The 20,804-nt window shown below is 41.9% G+C and overlaps 1 protein-coding gene across 1 annotated transcript; it reads right to left on the reverse strand.

Moving 5' to 3' along the window:
* Positions 1 to 3,107: 3,107 nt before the first annotated feature.
* LOC133925930 (putative cyclic nucleotide-gated ion channel 8) lies at positions 3,108 to 3,765 on the reverse strand. Its single transcript, XM_062371670.1, has one exon. The coding sequence runs from the start codon at positions 3,593 to 3,595 to the stop codon at positions 3,359 to 3,361; it is 237 nt and encodes a 78-aa protein (XP_062227654.1). The 5' UTR covers positions 3,596 to 3,765; the 3' UTR covers positions 3,108 to 3,358.
* Positions 3,766 to 20,804: the final 17,039 nt, after the last annotated feature.

Consider the following 20,804-nt stretch of genomic DNA (forward strand, 5'->3'; position numbering starts at 1 on the left):
CAGCTATACTCATGGGTACGATCGAAACGCCTTTATCTGTGACAGACAAATTAGAAACAATAGCTAGTCTTTGTTCCTTCGAGCTTGAATTTGGCTCTTCATATGACGAAGCCCAAACTCCTTTTCTCATATCAAATTGCCCAACCCTAGCCAAATTCACTATTTTAGCACTGTTCAAGCTAGGCATATGTCCGGTTGTATGTATTGTTTCAGTAACACTATTGCAACTAGAATTTCCTTCATATTGCTCCAGCCCAATACGCCACAGTGTTGCTTGCAGGTCCATACATGTTTGCTTATTTTTTGTTTATTCGGCTATAGTTCGAAACCGAAGTGGAAGCATTAAGTGCAGCACATAACTGTGGTGTTTCATAACTTTGGGGCTGCATATATGTAGTATTTTGCAAAGGAGCCCTAAAATTTGCTTGCGGCAATGACTCGTATGGAATAGCGGAACCTGTGGTAATGTATAATGCACAACATAGGTTGCAGCATGGTATGAAGGTGTATGTACGCTTGCAAATTCTTAGCAACTCGGCTATAACTCGTAACTGAGACATATGTATTAGGTGCTTGTGTATTTACTGACTCAACTACTCGGCCATCACTAGCTGAATATGTGTCCAAGTTAAGTGAATATTGCGATGCAACCTGTGGTCTAGTTGGCCTACCATAAGTATTTGAATCGCTAATATCATTCTGGCCATATATATTGTTCATCGGTGTAACTCGTTGCATAAACACGTTAGACGAAAACATTGCCGATAAATTAATATGTAAACTTCCTTATTGCATGGTATCAATATTACCAGCAAATAGCGGCTCAAAATAATTTGCCGAATTCATCATCTCAATTTGGCCATGTTGATAATTCATCGACACTCTAGTTTGTGATGTCCTAAGGGTGTAAGCATTGCCGATGAGCTGGGAATCACATAATCATGTTTGCATGTTACCAAAAGAATTAATATTTGGAGTACTAACATCATGTAATAGGAGTTGTCTCTGACGTTGCTCATCTGGTACTTGAAACATTAAAGCTCTAACATGGCTAGATAAATCTAAACCCTCAACCATTCTTTTGCAATGTTTAGCCACAACAGTACCAACTAATTGATCAACCATAGCTTTGGTACGTGTGCTACTTACGTTGGGTTGTACCTCAGGCTTGGTGCAGATAGATGGCAGTGCCGTTACCATGAGCACAGATGTAACAATGCTCCCTTGATTATTTTTTGGCTAGATTGATTATAGCCGAAAGCTTTGATTCCCCAGCGGAGTTGCCAAAAAAGTGTGTTGACGGGAAAAAATGTCACGCCAAACACCGAGCACCTCGTGTGCAATATCCGGTGAGCAACGCCCAAGATGCCCTGGTCGTGGCACTACGTCGTCGAACCTTCATCGTCACCTATGCTCGGGAGGAATCCTGTCGGAGCGTGGATGGCCGACGACTTGTCTTTGGTCATCGAGATCAAGAATAGGTAGCGATTGAAAAAGAGAATGAGACTATAGGAGCTAGGCAAAAGAGAAAAAAAATGAAAGGTAATATAAATTGTGTTGATTGATTGTTTGATGATTCTCAATCGGCCATGATCCTCTCATATTTAAAAAGCGGCAAGTCTTAACCGTAAGAGATCAGGACTCCTAATTCAGACCGAACAAGATTTACAGATATGATTCGGCTATGCCACGCCACCTGATCTTCAAACTTTCTATAACTAACATATCTTTCCTAGTCAACCACGTAAACTCCCATATATTTACCCGAGTATCCTTTATTGCAGTATGACCTTCTTGGATTCAACTCATGCTCGACTCGAACATCTGCTCGTGTACTACCGTTTTGGTCTGACTACCTGCTTAGGGACCAATTGCTTGATGTATCAATGTGCCCGAATCCATCCAATTCTTCCACCTGTTCAAAGATCAACTACTGAAATTCACCATGGTCGGTGGTCACCTGGTCAATGGTCGCCTGGTCGGTGTTCATGGTGGTGGTCGTGGTTCCTGGACGTGGTCACTGATCGTGGTCACCTCCCACGTATTCGACCAGGTCCAACAATATCCCGTTGAGCCAATCATCATTGTAATGACCACTATAATACCAAATCCTGTCCTCAACAAATTCCATAAAACCACATGATATAGCAAGCGAGAGAATTGTGTGTCCTAGCAAATCTGTTTGCAACCTCTAATTTTGAAAGGCTTCTACTTCACTTGGTTCAGAAATCCGTTTGGTGGAATTCCCTTTGGTGGAATTCAGAGTTCAGAACTTAGGACTGTGATGATCGGTGTACTGTAACGAATTCATTCGAGTTAATTTTGTTACACATGTAGCAAATGCATGTCTTGTGTTCTACTGGTGGATTAGCTATCCTCCAGGAATTGCTCCTTGAATTGGATAGTAGTTTATGCGTCTTGGATAGTAGTTTATGCGTCATCTATGTGCTGTATGTGCTAGATGTCAGGTGGATTATGAGTCCTGCTCGTGCTGTTTGTACGAGATAACATCTTTGTTAACTACACTTTTGGATGGTTGTTTCAGCAAGCAGGCGCACCAAACTTTCGAAAGTAACCTGGAAGATGTTGTTGGACACAAGTCTACGAAATTAATGTCGACACAAATCTTGTATCATTGACACACCAGCAGCTCCTACATGCTTGTCTTTATCTAACAGGTCCACCATTTCGTCTCGATTTCCTGGGCATCTAACTTTGTTAAAACAATGCAGCCATCTGGTGAATGGAGGAGACTTGTCTTCATAACAAAATTGGAGGGAGCACACTTGTCAGACAGGATTAATTGGATCACAAGTTGTAACCTATGAACGCTTTGATGTTGTTACTTCTTAAGACCCACCAAATTTAATGTATCTTCACTACTACTGAATAGCCCATCACTGCCGGCTGGTAAACTAGCTATGGTGCCGGTTTTCCAGCCGGCAGTACGTAACGGACAATGAAAGCTTAGGATGTCATCACTGCCGGTGTTTTTGGACCGGCAGTGAAGCTTTTTTTTAGCAAAAAAAAAAGAAAAAGAAAATAAATCCATCCGTCGTGCCGCCACTGGACCTCGCTGTGCTCGCCACTGTGCTTGCCACCGCCGCCACCGGACCTAACCGTGCTCACCGCCACCGGACCTCGCTGTATTGCTCACAAACAATCACAGAACATTCACAATTTCGTAGGACATTCACAAAAATAACTGAAAATCACAAATTCACATAACAATCACAAACATTCTCACCCACACACATTTGGTACTCACAAACATTCAAAAAAAATCAAGAAAAACAATCACAGCTGCTCGACCGCCCACTACTGTCTGCTGCAGCTGCTTGCTGTGCAACGGCCGGAACTAGCTGGCGACGAACTTGAGCTCCTCGGTGCGCAGCGCGAAGGCCTCGACCTCGGAGATGGCCCTGTCGGTGCACGTGGAGAGCAGGAAGTTGGTGCCGGCCTTGGGGTCGAGCACCCACGTTAGTAGCTCCTCGCCGCAGAAGTCCCCTTCCTTGAGCAGACCCCGGTTGTAGAACCCCATGCGGCCGCCGTCTGTGGCAAAGCTCTTGAGGCGGCCTCGGATGATGAGGAGCATCTCATCGATGGGGTCCCCCTCGCGAATGATGTAGGTGAACTCCGTGCAAAGGCTGGGCTTGAGGTGCTCGCAGATGGTGTCGAGGCCGGTGGACTCCTTGGATTGGATTGCGAGGCCAGTGGGGAGGAGGCCGGTGGGAGAGGATAAGGGAGAGAGAGAGAGCCAGATGTGACCGGTGGGGAGGATAAGGCAGCCGGACGTGAGAGATAAGAGAGAGGGGGAGGGGGGGGGGGCAGACATGAGCTTTTGCGAGCAAAAGTCGATTGGAATAGAAATTCGGGTCTGACCACCCCTTCACTGCCAGTTGGTACTATAAACCGGCAGTGAAGGGCATCACTGCTGGCTCAATTTATTAGCCGGCACTGATTCTCCTTGTTACTGTTCTATATTAGCTAATTTTTCTCGTGAGGCGTACCGACAGTAAAGCACCATAACTGACAGCTCATTATGAATCGATAGTGATAGGCCGGCATATATGACTAGTTTTGTAGTAGTGCTTGCTAGTATTTGTCAAAGGTTTAAAATCTATGTCCCTTAAATATAGTCGGGAAAAGGTTCATTTTGATGTAGATAAGAAAAAATATTGCTGCACATGATTGATGTGTGCATTGCCACACATTCTTGTGTTTTGGTCTCTAATCAACACTGACATTTCCAGTATCAGAGTGTTCTCATTAGAGCTTGTCCACGTCCACTCTACGTTCTGAAAACCAAAGCAAGATATCTTCTTCCAAGTAATCAGTATTTGACTGTGAATGCCTTTTGAGATCTTGTTCTTATCCTGTTGTACTCTATTTGATCATAAATACATTTTATTTTAGATAAGATATGATCTTTCATGTATAGTTTTGATCACTATTTTTATTAGAATATATATATAAAATTTATGATATTATGAAAATATTTTTCAAGATAAATCTACATATATAATTTTAAAGTTTTTGAACTAAATACTTTAAAAGTTAATGTTAGTCAAAGTTTAAAAGTTTGACTGAACTTCTTTCAAAACAACATATATTTATAACCGAAAGGAGTATTTACTAAACCAAACCCAGCAAAACAAGAACAATACAAGTTCTTCTTTTACTTGCAACCAGGCAGGGCAGAGCCGGTGAAATTCTTCTACACCAACCAACCATTGGTCGTTCCGTTTGGAAGTAAAACAAGCAAAGGATTAAGGCAGGCAAGAATCGTCCAAGAAAGAAAGGTTCGCAGAGAGCAGCCGTGATGCACGACGCTTTCGTTCTTGTCGTGCTCTGCGTATGTGCACTTGGTTGTGTCTGCTGCTCGAATCTTTCGCCAGTCTGATTGATGGATATGTATAATCTCAGGGATAAACGTATTTAGTTATTTATATCCACAGTTTAAATCTTGTATGATGAATGCAAATATGCGGCCTCATCCTAGCTTCGAATTAAAGCTTAATTCAAGTGTTACTTTGCAATCTAACCTGATAGATGCATGCTCATATCTGTTTATGCAAGCGAATTTATTTGTTAGTGTCACAAAATTATCTTTATACGAGTAATCAATTATAATCTCAGCTCATACGACCTCAGAATCAATCAAACAAACAGAAACTCAACTCAAATTATCCAAACATATATAACCAACTAAACAGTTTTTTTAAATAAATATGGCTCTGTTTAATCTGCTTCTCTCAGTCTACTTATACACGCAGCTATATAAAACCTTGTCCGAACAACTAAACACATGTGTGTGTGGCGCATGCCCTGTTTCTTCTGGCATCGCAGAAGAGTGACTGTTAGACTACGGAAGGCTCGCTACCCAGGTTTCGATCCCTTCGTGATCCACAAAATGTTACAGTTATCGTCTACCATATGGTCTGCCATACCGTGTCTACATCGCCTGGCCCACATGTTAGTGACAAAAACACCCTTCTCGTGAGGGAACTATGAAACCTGAAGGGTTTGATTGCGATTGTGGATGTTTGAAACCCCTTGGGGGCAAATTTGCGAGTGGCAATTACCCGCTCGCACTGACATGTGTTGAAAACGGGCCAAGGTGGCGAATAATTAGTTTCCACAAAAAGAGGTTTGGATTCTTGATCTATTGTCAGTTCAAAAATATGCTAGACGGACGATTCATTGCTTTTATTTTATTTTCTGTTTTTTTTTACCGCGTCAGCATTACAACAAGGTAGACAACAAGTATATATGCCTTACATTGTAGCCAACGTGGTCCCCACTGTCAAGCGTTGATCATGCACTTACATTCTATCTCGTGGCCACTAACAACTTTTCGACCCATGCAGAATTAAACTAGAGATGCACGTCATATGTTTGCTCCTCTTCGATAGAGTATATAATATACTTTTTTTTTATTAGCCTTCCGGGTAATTCTTTCTGATCTGGCAACATTATCAGGTATGACTTAATCCTGAAGGTATTCACAGATGATATTCATTCATGCTTCTTGTACTCGAGCAATGCAACGACGTTTTGCATTACCCCGAGTGAGGTGGCGGCTCTTTGCGAAATATCAGGTGAAGTATCGACTCTTTGCAGTACCTCGAGTGCTATGTTATTTTTAGGGATAGCCACTCTCTCCTTTGTCTCGACTCTTTGCGATACAGACGACATAGAGAGTTTTTCCATAAAAAACCCGGAAGGTACTGAAGATTGCGAGGAAGCTAGCCTTGCTAGCCTATCGTCTAAGAAATTATCTCTTCTCGGGATATATTGTACTTCTAGTATGATAAAATGCCATTCAAGCTTCCTAACCTTTAAAAAGTATGTGAAAGTATGTGGCTATGGCCGGGTTGGAATATCTATATTCCTTTTTTACTTGATTCACAACTAGCTATGAATCTCCCTTCACAAGAGGTCATTGAATTCAGAGCGAAATATCTACTCGAAGACCCGTCAACAATCCTTCATATTCTACCATGTTATCATGGCAGAAAAATCAATCTGAAGGGCATACCTCAAGGTTTCCCTTGTTGGTGATATTAGAATTACCCCAGCTCCTGAGCCTTGAAGTGTCAAGGAGCCATCGAAATACATTGTCCACGTTTCCTAGACTTCATGCTCGTGTTCATTATTAGGTACATGGTTTAACCATTCAAAAAACAAAGTCAACTAGTATATGGGATTTAATAGCTTTTCGGGGAACAAAGTGGATGTTAAACTCCTTAAGTTCTACTAACCACTTGGCTATTCGCTCGACTGCTTCCCAATTACAGATAATGTCTCTTAGCGGGAAGGTAGATGCAATAGTAATCTTACGTAATGTCAAAGCTTATGGGAAGTCATAAAGATAGCATAGAGAAGTTTCCGTACGTACCTTGGGTCCATGAAAAACTTCACTCATGTAGTATACCTACCAGTCTCTGATAGAGCTCCTGCTTCTTGACCATCTTCTATTCAATCACTAGAGCTATGCTAATGGCTTGTGGTGTGGCCGCAATATATAAGAACAACTCTTCCCCTGCATCAAGAGAAGTTAACACAAGAGGACGAGAAAGATACCTCTTCAGGTCTTGAAAAGCTGATTCTGCTTGCTCGTCTACTTGAAACCTTCATGATTTCTTAGATACTTGAAGAAATGTAGTCTTTTTCACCTAATCGGGAAATTAAATGACTTAGCGCCACCATGCATCCGGTTAGTCTTTGGATTTCCTTTGTTATTCTTGGAGATTGCATATCTTCGATAGCTTCTAGCTTCTTAGGGTTTGTCTCAATTAGACACTAAGAACCTGAGTAATTTTACTGAGGAAACTCCAATGACACACTTCTTGAGATTTAACATCATTTGATGGTTCCTGAGATTGTTAAAGGTTTAGCACAAATCAAAGGGTAGATCTTTTCTTTGATCATGCTCTTAACAACTACATCGTTAACATATGTCTCAAGATTCCTTCTGATTTGATCATGAAAAGTAATTTGAACACACCAGTTCTAAGTAGCACCATCACTCTTTAAACCAAAAGTCATCTTTACATAGCAATGAACTCCAAAGGGTGTGATGAAGGAAGTTTTCTCCTCATCTTTCTTACACATGCTAATTTGATGATAACCCAAATACACATATAGGAAACTAAGCAACTCAAACTTGAAAATTGAGTCAACCAGTTGATTGATCCCCCAAACATATGATTGATTGTGTGCTCATTGCTCTAGAACTGCATATCATCATCCTCATCATCTTCTTCACTCTGTCAATATTTAGAATCATAAGGCCTACTCGAGGACTTCTTTCTCAAGTTCTTTTCCACCTATTTAAGCATGACACGGTAAGTAGCCAAGTCATATTGTGAGGAACAGTGACATCCTAAGAGGGGGGGGGGGGGTTGAATTATGACACTTAAAACCTATTTGGCTCCAAAAACTTCACAAGATAAATTTATCTTTATTTCTATTTAAATGTGCTCTAGATTTATCTAGTGTGTCTACTCTACCGCTCAAGAGGATTGCAACATACTCTAGCAAGGTAAATTGCAAGTATGTAAATATAAAAATGTAAATAAGGTAGAGAGACAAACTTGGCTTAAGGGATTTTTATCCTATGGTATCGGTGGCACACGAGCACCCCTCCGGTCACGGCTCTTGAGCTACCAAGTCACCAAGATAAGGTCTCAAGCACGATGAGCCACCAAGCCACCAAGACGAGGTCTCACCACTAATATCTCTTCCGGTCACTTGCTATCGTGATCACTTTGCAACTTGAGCCACAAATGCAAGGGTCTCCGTGTCCCCGCACAATCATCTTGCCCCCGCTTCACACCAAGTTGGAGGGTCAACAAGCTTGCTGATGAGTCACCAAGACTCTAAGGTGCCAGCTTACCTCTTGGTACAAGTTAGGATCACTCCTTAATCCACTCTATAGGTTGCAACACCTAGCAACACTTCTGTCTAGGCCTATAACCACTAATCACTCTCTAATAATATGCTTAATTGCCTTGGATGAACACTTTAACACTTTGATAGCTTGGATGTCTTCTCAAGTGTATATGAGATTCTCTAGACTCTAGCAGCATGCTACACCTTCAAACGACTGAGTGGAGGGGTATTTATAGTCTCAAACGCGCCAACTAGCTATTTTCCCAACGGCTCAGAAAAGCTGTTAACACTGGATAATCCGATGAGAATAATAGTACTAACACCAGAACATCTGATGAGGACAACCAGAGAAACTAGCCGTTGGAACTCCACTCAATGCCTCTGTGAACACCGGACACTCTGGTGTACCTTTAAATCTATCACCGGACCTTCCAGTGAGTTATTTTGAGCCATCCAAGCCTTTGCAGCCTCTCTATGTAAAATACTCCAGTGCATTCATCTTTAGAGCACCAGACCTTCCAGTGAGTTATTCTTCATTCTTCAACACTTGCAGTCGCCTTTGGAAGAAATGCTCCGGTGCTATAATCTGGTGTGCACAAACCAAGAACCGGACTATCCGTTGGATTGTTCTTCAATATTCAACACTTGCAGTCGCCTCTGCAAGAAATGCTCCAGTGCTATAATCTGATGTGCACAAACTAAGCATCAGACCATCCTGTGGGTTGATCTTCACTCTTCTACAGTTGCATTTTTCTCTGCAGGAAATACTCCAGTGTTACCCAATTCAAATCACCAGACTATCCGGTGAAGTCCTCAACCTTCCCCCCTTTGTCAGAAACACTCCGGTGGTCTCATGTCCTATTCACCGGACTATCTAGTGAGACTATCAGCCTCTGAATACAATACTCCGGTGAGTGCAAACTCCTCTGCACCGGACCATCTAGTAAGACAAATCATCCCGAGACTTTTCCAATTCAATCAAACTTTGTCCCGGCTACAATGGCTTTTTGATGTATTGCATCCCTAAGACCTACTAACATATATTCTTGACAAACATGTTAGTCCCAATGACTATATTATCATTAATCACCAAAATCACAATCATGGCCTAATAGGATCATTTTCGCTACATATGTATATCTGATTTGTGAATAGGATGCCACCTTCAGTTCGTGTCCTCATCTGATAAGGATTTTTTTTTACCCTTATCAGGAAAATGACAGGACTTGAAATCCTTGTCATGAGTTACGACCAGCTCAACCTTCATATTCTTCTTAGCCTTATCACCTTTCATCTTAAGCTTACACTTGTCGGCTGATTTGGAGGTCTCGCCCTCGAGGCCAAGTTGTGGCATCTTTTTCCACTTAGTGAGGGAACGGAGCTCCACTTGACTGCTTTAGCCACTGCAGCACAACAGTCTGCCATCTCGAATAGCTCCTTGACACTTTGAGATAGACGCATGGCCATATCTTCAGTTTGCCTCCTATTTCTCACTCCTTGTTAGAAAGCTCAAATTACTAAAGAATCAGTGATTTGAAGAATTGTATTCCTGATGTTATTGAACCTCTTGATGAAGTATCGGAGAGTCTCATCATTCTCCTAGTGAAGGTGATGAAAGTCATATTCCTTCCTAGGATGGTCATAGGTTCCCTAGAAGTTGGCTAAGAAAAGGTCACACAACTATTCCCATGAGTAGATGGATTCTGCTAGCAAATTGGTCAACCATGATTAGGTAGACCCTTCAAGTGACATGAGGAGGTCATTGGCCATAACCTTCTCATCTTCCTTGACCACTTGGATCGTTGTTGTATAAATCTGGAGGAATTCTAATGGATTAGAACTTCCATCATATTTCTCTAGCCTCTCGGGTCAAAATCTATCAAGCCAATGTACTGCTTCGAGATTGAGTGTGAAAGCACAACACCTGGTAACCATTGCAGCGCCTCTCTGGTAGTTGAGTCATAACCTCAACCCTCAGGAATTGCATTAGCGTGATTCCCATAACTTGGTTTGGCTATGTTAGGAGACCTATTGCGATGTTTATTGATCTCATAACGTAGTTCTTAATCAGGGTGGTGTATGAGAGGCATCGCATGACGTACCAGCTGATCATGGGCATGCACCCTTTTGTAGGATGCTAGAGCCTCTCTTCCTTCTAACTGGGGAATTATGTTGGAACTATTTCGGCATATGCTACCCGTTTGAGTGGTTGATCTTGCCAAGCTTAAAGCTTCTGCATGTTGCTGGGCATCAATGATAATCCCAGCAATGTCTTTCAACCATCGTGCCCTTTTTGGAGTATTGAACCCTCCTTGAGGTGGATTGGAGAGTAGAGCCATCGTGTCTTGCAGGTACTGAGCAATACCGAAGGCAAACTGCCTGCCATTGCCTTATCGGCCTAACGAATTGAACACTAAATGGTGAGGTGATATCTAGTGACTCATGTGATGTTGGTCTCCGCCTTGGACGTGTGTTGCTGAGGGGAGTTTTGATGGACCCGATTCTCCTCATGAAGCACTGTCATCACTTTGATTTGTGATGGGGCTCTTATGCCTAGGACTAACATCTGCTTGGCCTTGTTTCACTTGGATTATTCTCACAAAAAGACAATGACAATGATGATGTGTCTAGATCTATTTCTAAGGATATCGGCGAGTTCCCTCGTGTTCTATATCTTGAAGCCCTTATCAGATGAATCTAATAATGGCATGACTCTGTTGTGGATCTCAATTGGTCATTTCCACTCTTATCCGACTAGTTTTTCTTTGTACTGATTGTCCAGCTTCTCACTCCCTTGGCTCAATCGCTTATTCTCTCTCCGTCTGCATTTGCCTCCTCCTCTGAACGTACCCTCTTCCCTCCTTATATAGTCGGGTTAGGGAGATGTGTCATACTTGGAGTTTCTAGGTATAACTTTCCCGGATTGTATTACTTCCAAATATTTGGAGAACTCATAATCGGAGGATGATTTCCCTGTAGAACATGATGAATTGCCTAGAATATCAGCACATGCCTTCTTTATCTCATTGCGGTTATGAAACCTATCGTATCAGATGAAGAACAAGTGTACGATGGTGATCTATCTTTAGGATATACTGTATTTTAGGTAAATCCTTAATTATTCAATTATCAATTCTTCATCAACAATGCCCTTCAGGCTAATCACACATGGGATCTTGTCCCACGGCCCTCCAATTCCAATATAGTCACTCGCAAGTGGAATTTCTGGCGCAAGCTTAAATTAGGTGGTTGTCTTGACGTCTACAAGGCTCACTGGGTGTTTCGTGGTTTTAAGTAGTGTCTGAGTGTTGATTTTGAAGAGACATTCAATCCCATTGTGAGCTGTAGTTTGCACTATTATGACTTTGGCTCTTTCTCGGGACCGACCCATACACCAACTAGATATCAAGAATGAGTTCATTCATGTCACTTTGTCCAAGATAGTCTATTGCTCGTAGCCAACTAGTTTTGTGGATTCCTCACCCTCCAACTTCGTGTGTTACCTCAACAAGTCTCTCTATGGACGTAAGCATGCACCTTGAACTTGGTACAACTGCTTTTCCTCCAATTTGTTCTCTCTCGGATTTGTGGAAGCCAAGTTATACACCTCTCTTTTTATATTATCGGGATGATGACATTGTCTATTTGCTCTTGTATGTGGATGGCATCATTCTGACAGCTTCTTCATATGTTGTGCTTTGCTGAACAATCCTTGCACTCCAGTGGAAATTCTCTATGAAGGAACTTGGTCAACTGTATCATTTTGTAGGTTTGTCCGTGCGTCGTCGTGCTAGCAACTTATTCCTCTGTTAATGGCAGTACATGTTGGACATTTTGGACTGTGCCTTTATGATAGAGTGGAATCCTTGTAGCATCCCAATTTACATGCACTCCAAGGTTTCTTCCACTAATAGTGCCCCTGTGAGCGACCCGACATAGTACCATAATCTCGCTGGTACCCTACAATACCTTACATTCATTGGTCCAAATATTGCTTATGCTGTATAGCAGGTGAAAGTGCATCTAGGCCCCTGTGTGGGTTTTGGATGATTAATAACAAATGATTAAGGGACTAATAAGCTCAATAAGTTAATGAACAGGTAGTAGTCCCATCGAAAGATAATAAAAGGATGATTTGATGACCCTAAAAAAGAATAAAGAAGTGGCGCATAGTTATCCCTAAGGTTTAAGTTTAAGTTTGAATTTAAATTTGAATTTAGGAATGACGTACTATCAAGAGGGATACGTAGATGAATTTACTTGACATGTCTCAGTGCTCATAGAATATCTAGGACAATTTTTGAGAAGACACATATCACCCCACGACCACAAGGAATCTAGAATTTAACTTGGGTACTCAAAAGTTCCGGTTTTGGGCCAGAAATTCCAAGTTAGTTAGTAGTTCCAAGTTCAACCTGTAAGGAAGCTCTCAGTTTTGGTTTCTCATGAAACCAGAAGTTTCGAGTTCAATTAACTTTTGAATAGAAGAACAGTTGTAACGATAACTTTTTGACCTAAGTCGGAAGTTTTGACTTAGGACTCAAAAGTTTTAGGTTAGGCCAGAATGCACTGTAATGGCTAGTTTTTAGGGGTTGGATATATATATCTCCCTCACCCCTTTTTGAGGGGGCTGCTGCTTTTGCACGAAAGAGACAACATTTAGAGCAAAAAAGCACTCACTCCCACCTTCCTTTAGCTTGAGATTCTCAAATATTTGTGGGTTGGGTTGTGAGAGCAAGAGATTAAGTGAGCATAATTCCCATCTTGAGCACTTGAGTTCGTGAGCAAGTCGATTCATCACCGAATTTGTTACTCTTGGAGCTTGGAGCTTGGAGATCCTAGACGGCTAGGCGTCGCTTATGTGGATCCAAGCTTGTGCTGTGCCGCAATAAAGTTTGTGAAGGCCGTGATTTCACCTCTAAAAGGGAAGAAATCACATCGTAACAACCAAGTTCGATCTTTGTGATTGCTTGGTGAGGCAAAGGGTTGAGAGAGACTCGACTTTTTGGAGCCCCTCAACGGAGACGTAGGAACCTCATTGGAGGGGTCCAAACTTTGGTAAACAAATTGTTGTCTCCTTCACATGGTTTGCTTTATTGAGCACTTGTTCCTTTTGTTTACTTCATCTTATACTCGGTTGATCTCTACATTAGCAGAGCTCTAGTTGAAATAGATTGGTTGCATAGGTCGGTAGCTTCCTTATGGACTCATGGACATGCATTACAAGTACTAGATTTGAGTAGGGGTGGTTAAAGTTTAGTTTTTCTCTCTGTCACCGGAATATCTGAGTTGAATCCGGAAGTTCCGGTTAAGGTTGGAAATTCCGGTATCAGGTCGGAACTTCTAGTTTTACTAATTTCCGCTGCAAGTTTAAAATTTCAGATAAACGCTTATTCATCCCCCTCTAGGCGACATCAAGGGTCTTTCAGCAGGTCTGTGTTCACATGCATGATCCTTAGGAACCGCATCTCATTGCGGTGAAGTGCATCCTCTGGTATCACCATGGCACCCTTAACCACGACCTCCTACTTCATCAGGCTCCACTGACGGATCTTGTCATCTACTCCGACGTTGTTTGGGCAGGTTGCCCGCACATGAGCAAGTCCACTTTGGGATACACTGTGTTCCTTGGTGATAATCAGAGATGCGGTTCCTAGGCACCTAGAACACTATCTCCCGCTCTAGTGCAACGGCTGAGTACAGGGTTGTTGCCAACGCCGTCGTTTAAGCCTGCTAGTTACACCAGCTTCTTCAGGAGCTTCACAATCCTCTTCACCGAGCCACCATTGTCTAGTAGCTAAGAGGTTGTCACAACCCAAATTCCGAACCTAAAAGAAATAAAAAAAAGATATTTTTAGAAAGAATAAAAAACTTTTGCAAAACTAAATAAGTCCTAAGTATATGTATGTGTATACATGCATATGTACATATATATAGTTATGTATATATGTGTATAAACATATATGTATGGAAGGAGCTATTTTTATTTTATGAGTGTGTGTGCATGTATATCTCTACTATCTTAGAATTTTGAGTTGGTGGTGGTGATGGTGGTGGTCCGTCTCCCCTCCCCTTCATTTTGGCACCGACATGTGGGCCACCCAACCAAGCTAGCACCCCACCCCCTTTGCCATCTCCATCCGCATCTCTCTTGACCAAAAAAAAAGATAGATCTCACTCAATCTCCTTTGGTGGCACTTGACTCCCTCCCTCACGGCACCCCTCAAGCTCTCCTCCTTGGCGAGGTTCTGCCTCCGTGAAGCAAGGGCCTTGGTTCCTCGACGGCCTGCGCACAAGCGGCTACATCTAGATCCAGCGGATGGGGTGAGGCGTTTGGGTGGGGAGCCGCTCGCAAGCAGTGAGGTGACATAGGCTCCTGTCGGTTGTGCGCGAAGCGAGGGGAGGCTATGTGGGCTCTACTTCTTGCCTGTTGTCGCACGTGAAGCGAGGGGAGGTGGCGGGGGCTCAGCTTCTTGCTTGTTGTCGTGCACGAATGGGGAGCGATGGGGAGGTGGTGGTGATGGTTGTCCATCATTATTCGTCCCTGAGAGGAGGCGCGCCGATAGGTGGGCCCTGTAGCCCTCTGAACCCACCCGCTCTTCAGCCCACATGAGTTGCGCTTGCCCTTCGTCTTCCGCTCCTCCTTCCCAAGTTGCCTCGGGCTCCTCCTATGCGACACCGCCTGCAAATCGAGATCTCCGTGTCTCCCTTGCTCATCTTCAAGACGTCATCACCTCGAATTGCTCTCTGCCATTTTCACGTTGATGTTGCCTGCCTGAAATCACTGGTGCTCAACGTTATCAGCTAGATCCCGCATGTGCCACTAGTACCGGCACTGCATGTTCGGGATTAGACTTTTCCTAGCCGCCGCCGCCGCTGGGTCACCCGATGTATGCCACCACTAACCTCCCCCTGCTTGTTGGATCTCCTGGAGGAGTTGGCTTGGATCCCCATGATAGAGAGTAGATTGGGAGCTTGAATCAACTTAAGTACAGTGAATGGATTTGTTGTTTTCTCCCCCCATCTCTACTCTCCCTTCCAAGAGAAGGAGTTCGATTCGGATATGGATTTGAGAGAACTTGAGGCTAGAGTTGAGGATTTGATGGGAAAAAGGTGGTGGCGGTGTTGCCGTTCTTTTGAGAGAGAGCATGATGGAGGAAGGATATCAATGGGGAACAATACAATATGGTTGGGGATTTTTTTTATTGTTTGTAGGTCCCATGTTGCAGTAGGCATCGATGCCGAACACTACTACGACCAAGACGCAATTCTAGCTTCGAGGTGACATGGCGGAGGAGAAATTTTCAAGCATCAACTACTCTGTGGATAGGGTCCACTCCAAAGGGACAGACCTTAGTGTGCTCTGATTTTTAATTTGAATGTACTTAAAGTCGCCTAGAGGGGGGGGGGGGGTAAATAGGTGTTTCTGAAAATTAAAACTCAGTAGCGGATTATTCAGAGCCCGAATACTCCAGTGAAGGTCGGATACTCTGGTAGTCCGGACTATCTGGTCTTGTCCGGATTATCCGGGTTATACAGGATTTCAAAATCAAAATGAATCTAAGCAAGCTTATTAGAATCTAAGAGATACCACAAGTTCTACTAGGAGTAAAATACTTAAACAATAATACCTTGCAGTAAGATTCTCACGAATAATAGAATTTGGGAAAAATCCCAAAACTACAATAATTAGTAAAGCTTGCACAAAAATAAGGAGACAAGAATTTATCTCGAAGTTCGGCCACCTCACAAAGAAGCACCTACGTCTCCGTTGAGGAGCTCACAAAGAGTCGGATCTTTTTCAATCCTATCCTCTCCTAGCGACCACAAAGATCAAGCTAGGTTTTCTTACTTAAATTGATGGCGATTACAAACTTCCCGTGGCACTCTAGAATTCTTGGGTGCTCTACGGGCGACGTCTTGTCGTCTAGGAGCACGATGCTCCAAGAGAGATCACAAGTGAATGCTTGATGACGAACTCAATGCTCAACAACTCAAATTACTCTTCCAAACTTAATCTCTCAATTTTGTAGCAAACTAAACACTAGAGAGGTTTGGAGGGCCCTTGAATGATCTTAGGAGGCTTTGTGAAAGTGTAGCTTATCAGCAACAACAAGCATTTAATGCAAGGAGGTGTGGGGGTATATATAGCTGACCCTAAAAAACTAGCCGTTACTGTTCTGGTTCACCTAACCCGGAGTATCCGGCCATAAATCCAAAACGGGCTCAGAACAGTGTCAAAACTAGTCGTTACGATATTGTTGAACTGCCTGGAGTATCCGGTGAACACCGGAGACTCCGGGTGGCACTTAGTCACCACAGAGAAAAAGCTCGGAGACTTGCTGGACTCTCCGGCCTCTCCAGGTACCGGAGTATCCGGTGAACACCGGAGATGCCAGACAATTAAAATTAAATGCTAACCGAGACTCTCTGGCGGAGTCTCACTCGGAGACTCCGGCCTAAAACACTAAGTATCGGAGTATCCGGTAAACACCGGAGACTCCGGTCATTTTAAAATAAATGCTAACCGAGGCTCTCTGCCGGAGACTTTCTCGGAGACTCCGGCCAAAATTCACCAAGCACCGGAGTATCCGGTGAACACCGGAGACTCTGGACAATTAAAATTAATTCGGAACCGAGACTCTCTGGCAGAGTCTCACCCGGAGACTCCGGCCTAAACACTGAGTACCGGAGTATCCGGTAAACACCGGAGACTCCAGACTCAGAACACTTTGCCTATTTCTTGGTGTCCGTGGGTGAATGTTTCTCTCAACATTTAGTTCTAATAGGTTACTTTGAGCATTGAGATACCATCAAAACTAACAATTGCATCCCTCTTGATAGTACGGCTTTCCTAGACTCAATTTCAAAGATAAAATCAAATTGAATCCTATTGAGTACTATAAACCGCTTCTCTTTTCTTTTCGAGGGACGTCAATGTCGTATATTTTCACCAATGAGGCTAAAACCTATTCATAGCTTCAATAAACTCATTAGTCCCTTAATCATTTTGTCATCAATAAACCAAAATCCACTTAGAGGGCCTAGATGCACTTTCATAATTGGACCACTGTTATTGACTGTGATGGAAAAGTTAGGTTAGTTGGATTAAAATCAAAGATATTACTATTCACTTCAACTTCATGTCTTTGTGTTCCAAACACATATTTCCCCTACGTAATTCCTTTTTTTATATGATAACTATTCATGTCTTTATCGTATTCCTACATTCCAAAGAGATTCTTATAAATGAACTGCTCAGTATTGACATGCATCAGAGATGAACCAATCGAATATATTTCCATGTAATGTCATCATTAAGCTACCTGGAGTATTGATCAAGAGTCGAGGGCTTTTTGTAAATGTAGGAATAAGAAACACGACAATAGGAAAAATCTTAGAAATAGAATGTCACATAACGTGGAATCACACATGATTTTAAAACATATTAATATTAGAGGGGATAGTGTTTAGAGTTTTGGAAGAAACATTAAGAGAGACAGTAGCGGAGAATTGGAGGCATAAGTAATTATTCCAAATAAGCTTAATAGGAAAAACTGACTAGGATTGAACTTACTTATTTGCCACTGCTTTTAATTTTCATTCCTTCATGATTTATTCATATCTCCTGATTTATTCATCAAAATTCTGCGTTCAAAAACTGTATGGAAGCATCAAATTTTTTTTGCACAACTTATAGCACATCACATTCTATGATTCGGTCTCTAAATAGCCCTAAATTTTGATTAACTGTTGGTGGCTCCCTAAGGGTAAATATATCTCTTTTCTCGGTAAAATGCGAAGAAGGAATGGAAATTAGAAGCAGTGGTAAATAAGGACGTTCATTTTTTGCAGTGGCAAATAGGGCACCACAGTATCTTCTAGTGGCAATAGGCAATTCTCTCATAAATATACGGCCAAGGACCTCTCCGAGGGCATCCCAATCTATTTCCCCACATCATTGTCTTGAGTTTGGTTGTAGAACCTCACCTACATCGAGCTCTGAAAGCCGCCAACACACCTCGCCACCGCCAGCCCTCTATGCAGCCTGTCGTTGCCCACATGTAGATCAAACGGACTCGTCAGGACCCAAGGATCATCTTCCGCCAGCGATGGACTAGCACCGAAACTTGGTTTCCAACGAGCTCTAGCCGTGCGCCGCCGTGGTAGAGAGGTGCCCCGCTATTCTTCACATCGGAGCAGAGAGGGGTAAGTCCACCACAGTCCGATCTGTTCTTGATGGCTGAGATTAGATCGGTAGATACCCCTTCGCGATTTTAGATCCAAACCATCCGATCCATCATCAGTCGCCCAGATTTAATGAGCTTGACAGCGCCGTCTATCGGCTACTAACACTGTTTAGTCACCACATCAGATAGCTGCGTCAGCATGCCACATCGGCTAGATTGCTAAGCTGTCGGGCAATGTCGGAATTAGATACGGAGTTAGCGGGCCAGTCAGTATTTCTTTTTCTTTTTAATTGTTTTCGGTTCTGATGGCGCCATATATACCAATAATGACATAATATGTAGGTTTTAATAATCGGTTTAATTTGGTTAATGATTTAAGTAACGTTTTCTTTAGTAAACTAATTCTAAAAATAAGAATATATTAGAAATAAATTTAATAAATGTTTAATAATGTTTTAATAGTTTTGTTTTTTTATTGTTTTATATATTTTTATAACTCAAATAAATGCTAGAAAAATACAAACAATTCTTAGAAAATCCTAAAAATCATAGACGACTTCAAAAAATTCTAGAAAAATTCATAATCATATAATTTCATATGTAGTTAATCTTTTTTCGTTCTATTTTCATCTTTAGTAAGCTATAACTTGTTAATTGTAGCTCCGTTTTGACATATTCTTTCGCTGGATTGTCCGAAAAAGTGCGACCTTGTGTGTGATGATATTTGTTGTGTGATATTTGGTTCTTTTTACATCTTGGTGTTTATGCGTTGCCTTTTCATTTATGTTTGTGAGTAGATGCAACGTTCCAGGGGAGCTAGAAGGACTTCAGGATCAAGACTTTGAAGATCTAACTGAGTACAGTGATGGCAAGTTGTGTTCTTGAATATATTTGTCCTAGTTTTTTTAAAATTGTTTTTTTTTACAAACATGAATGCTAGTAACTTTGTTGGAATTCCAAGAGTTAGGCTTTGCTCTAGTTTTCTCCTTATCATCCTTATAGCCATGGTATGGTTTTGGGCTATGGAAGGGTAAATGATACTTAGCTTTGCTTTAGGATGGTGATCATGATAATGGCTCTACAAAATACGATAATGATCCTACGGAACAATGATAAAAGATGATGATCTAATTTTTGTAGCAACATGATATAGAGGTTTGAGCAATGGTTTGACGAGACTGGCACAGGTTGTACGGTTGGGACGTGGTAGTATTGCTCAAATCTAAGGATTGGTTCGTGGAGTTATCTTTCTGTGTTAACAGTACAATCACAATTCTGGAATGGACAGACCTAGCCAATTAATTTGCATACCCTCAGCATTGTGTAGATCATCAAATTATGTGGAATGGAAGGGTGTACTTGCATGGTGTTCCATTGGTGTAAGAGGGGGCTTCCATTGATGAAGTATATTCACACGGTAGTGAAACCTTAGTGGGTATGCACGTGCTGAGAGGGGCATTGTAAAAGCTTTTTGTAGTCAACTCAGCGCACACCTTGTGAGTGTCTAAGGTACGGATGAGTACCAGCAAAAGAGTGTGATCATGACTTATGGGTAAAGTATGTAACCTATATAGAGTTAAAACTAAATATTTAGTCGTATTCATAGTTACGAAAGTGCCAAGGAAAACCTCACATGATTAGAACATGATGGTTTGGTTGGTTTGGCCAATCATAGGGGTAGGAATTATAATTGAGGTGTTGTTCAACTTTGGTAGTGAGAACCTTGATTGAGGTGTTGGAAGGTTGGTTAAGTCAAGATGGTTAAAATCTTGAGGTGATTGTTTATTTACAATTATTCACTTAATTATTTTTGCTTTTCAAATACTTTTACTTAAATATTGTTTTATGAAAAAGAGTTATATTGCCATATTACGACATGTGCTCACTCTTGCTACCACCAAACACTCAGTTGGAGAAGAAACTGAAGAGTTCATTGAAGATGAATCATTCTAAAATGCTTTCTACATCTGTCCTATTGAGTATCAGAAAGTATAAAAAAGATATAGGTGAGTATAGCAAGCTCAGACACTGATATCATTGGTCTTAACAATTCCGCATCAGTCCCACTATATTGAAAAAAGGTATCAATCAATTCAAAATGTTGAGCATTCCACAATCGTCTAGCACTAAATTAATGCACAAGGATGAAATTTAGTATTAGCTTGGACCAGATGGTATCCACAGAAAGAGCAAAATACCACAGGACAAAAATACCCA

This window comes from Phragmites australis, chromosome 8 (genome assembly GCF_958298935.1).
Source record: "Phragmites australis chromosome 8, lpPhrAust1.1, whole genome shotgun sequence".
Classification (NCBI taxonomy): Eukaryota; Viridiplantae; Streptophyta; class Magnoliopsida; order Poales; family Poaceae; genus Phragmites; species Phragmites australis.

Excerpts from the sequence above, each read along its gene's own strand:
- LOC133925930 (XM_062371670.1), bottom strand. The coding sequence starts at position 3,595 with ATGCTCCTCATCATCCGAGGCCGCCTCAAGAGCTTTGCCACAGACGGC.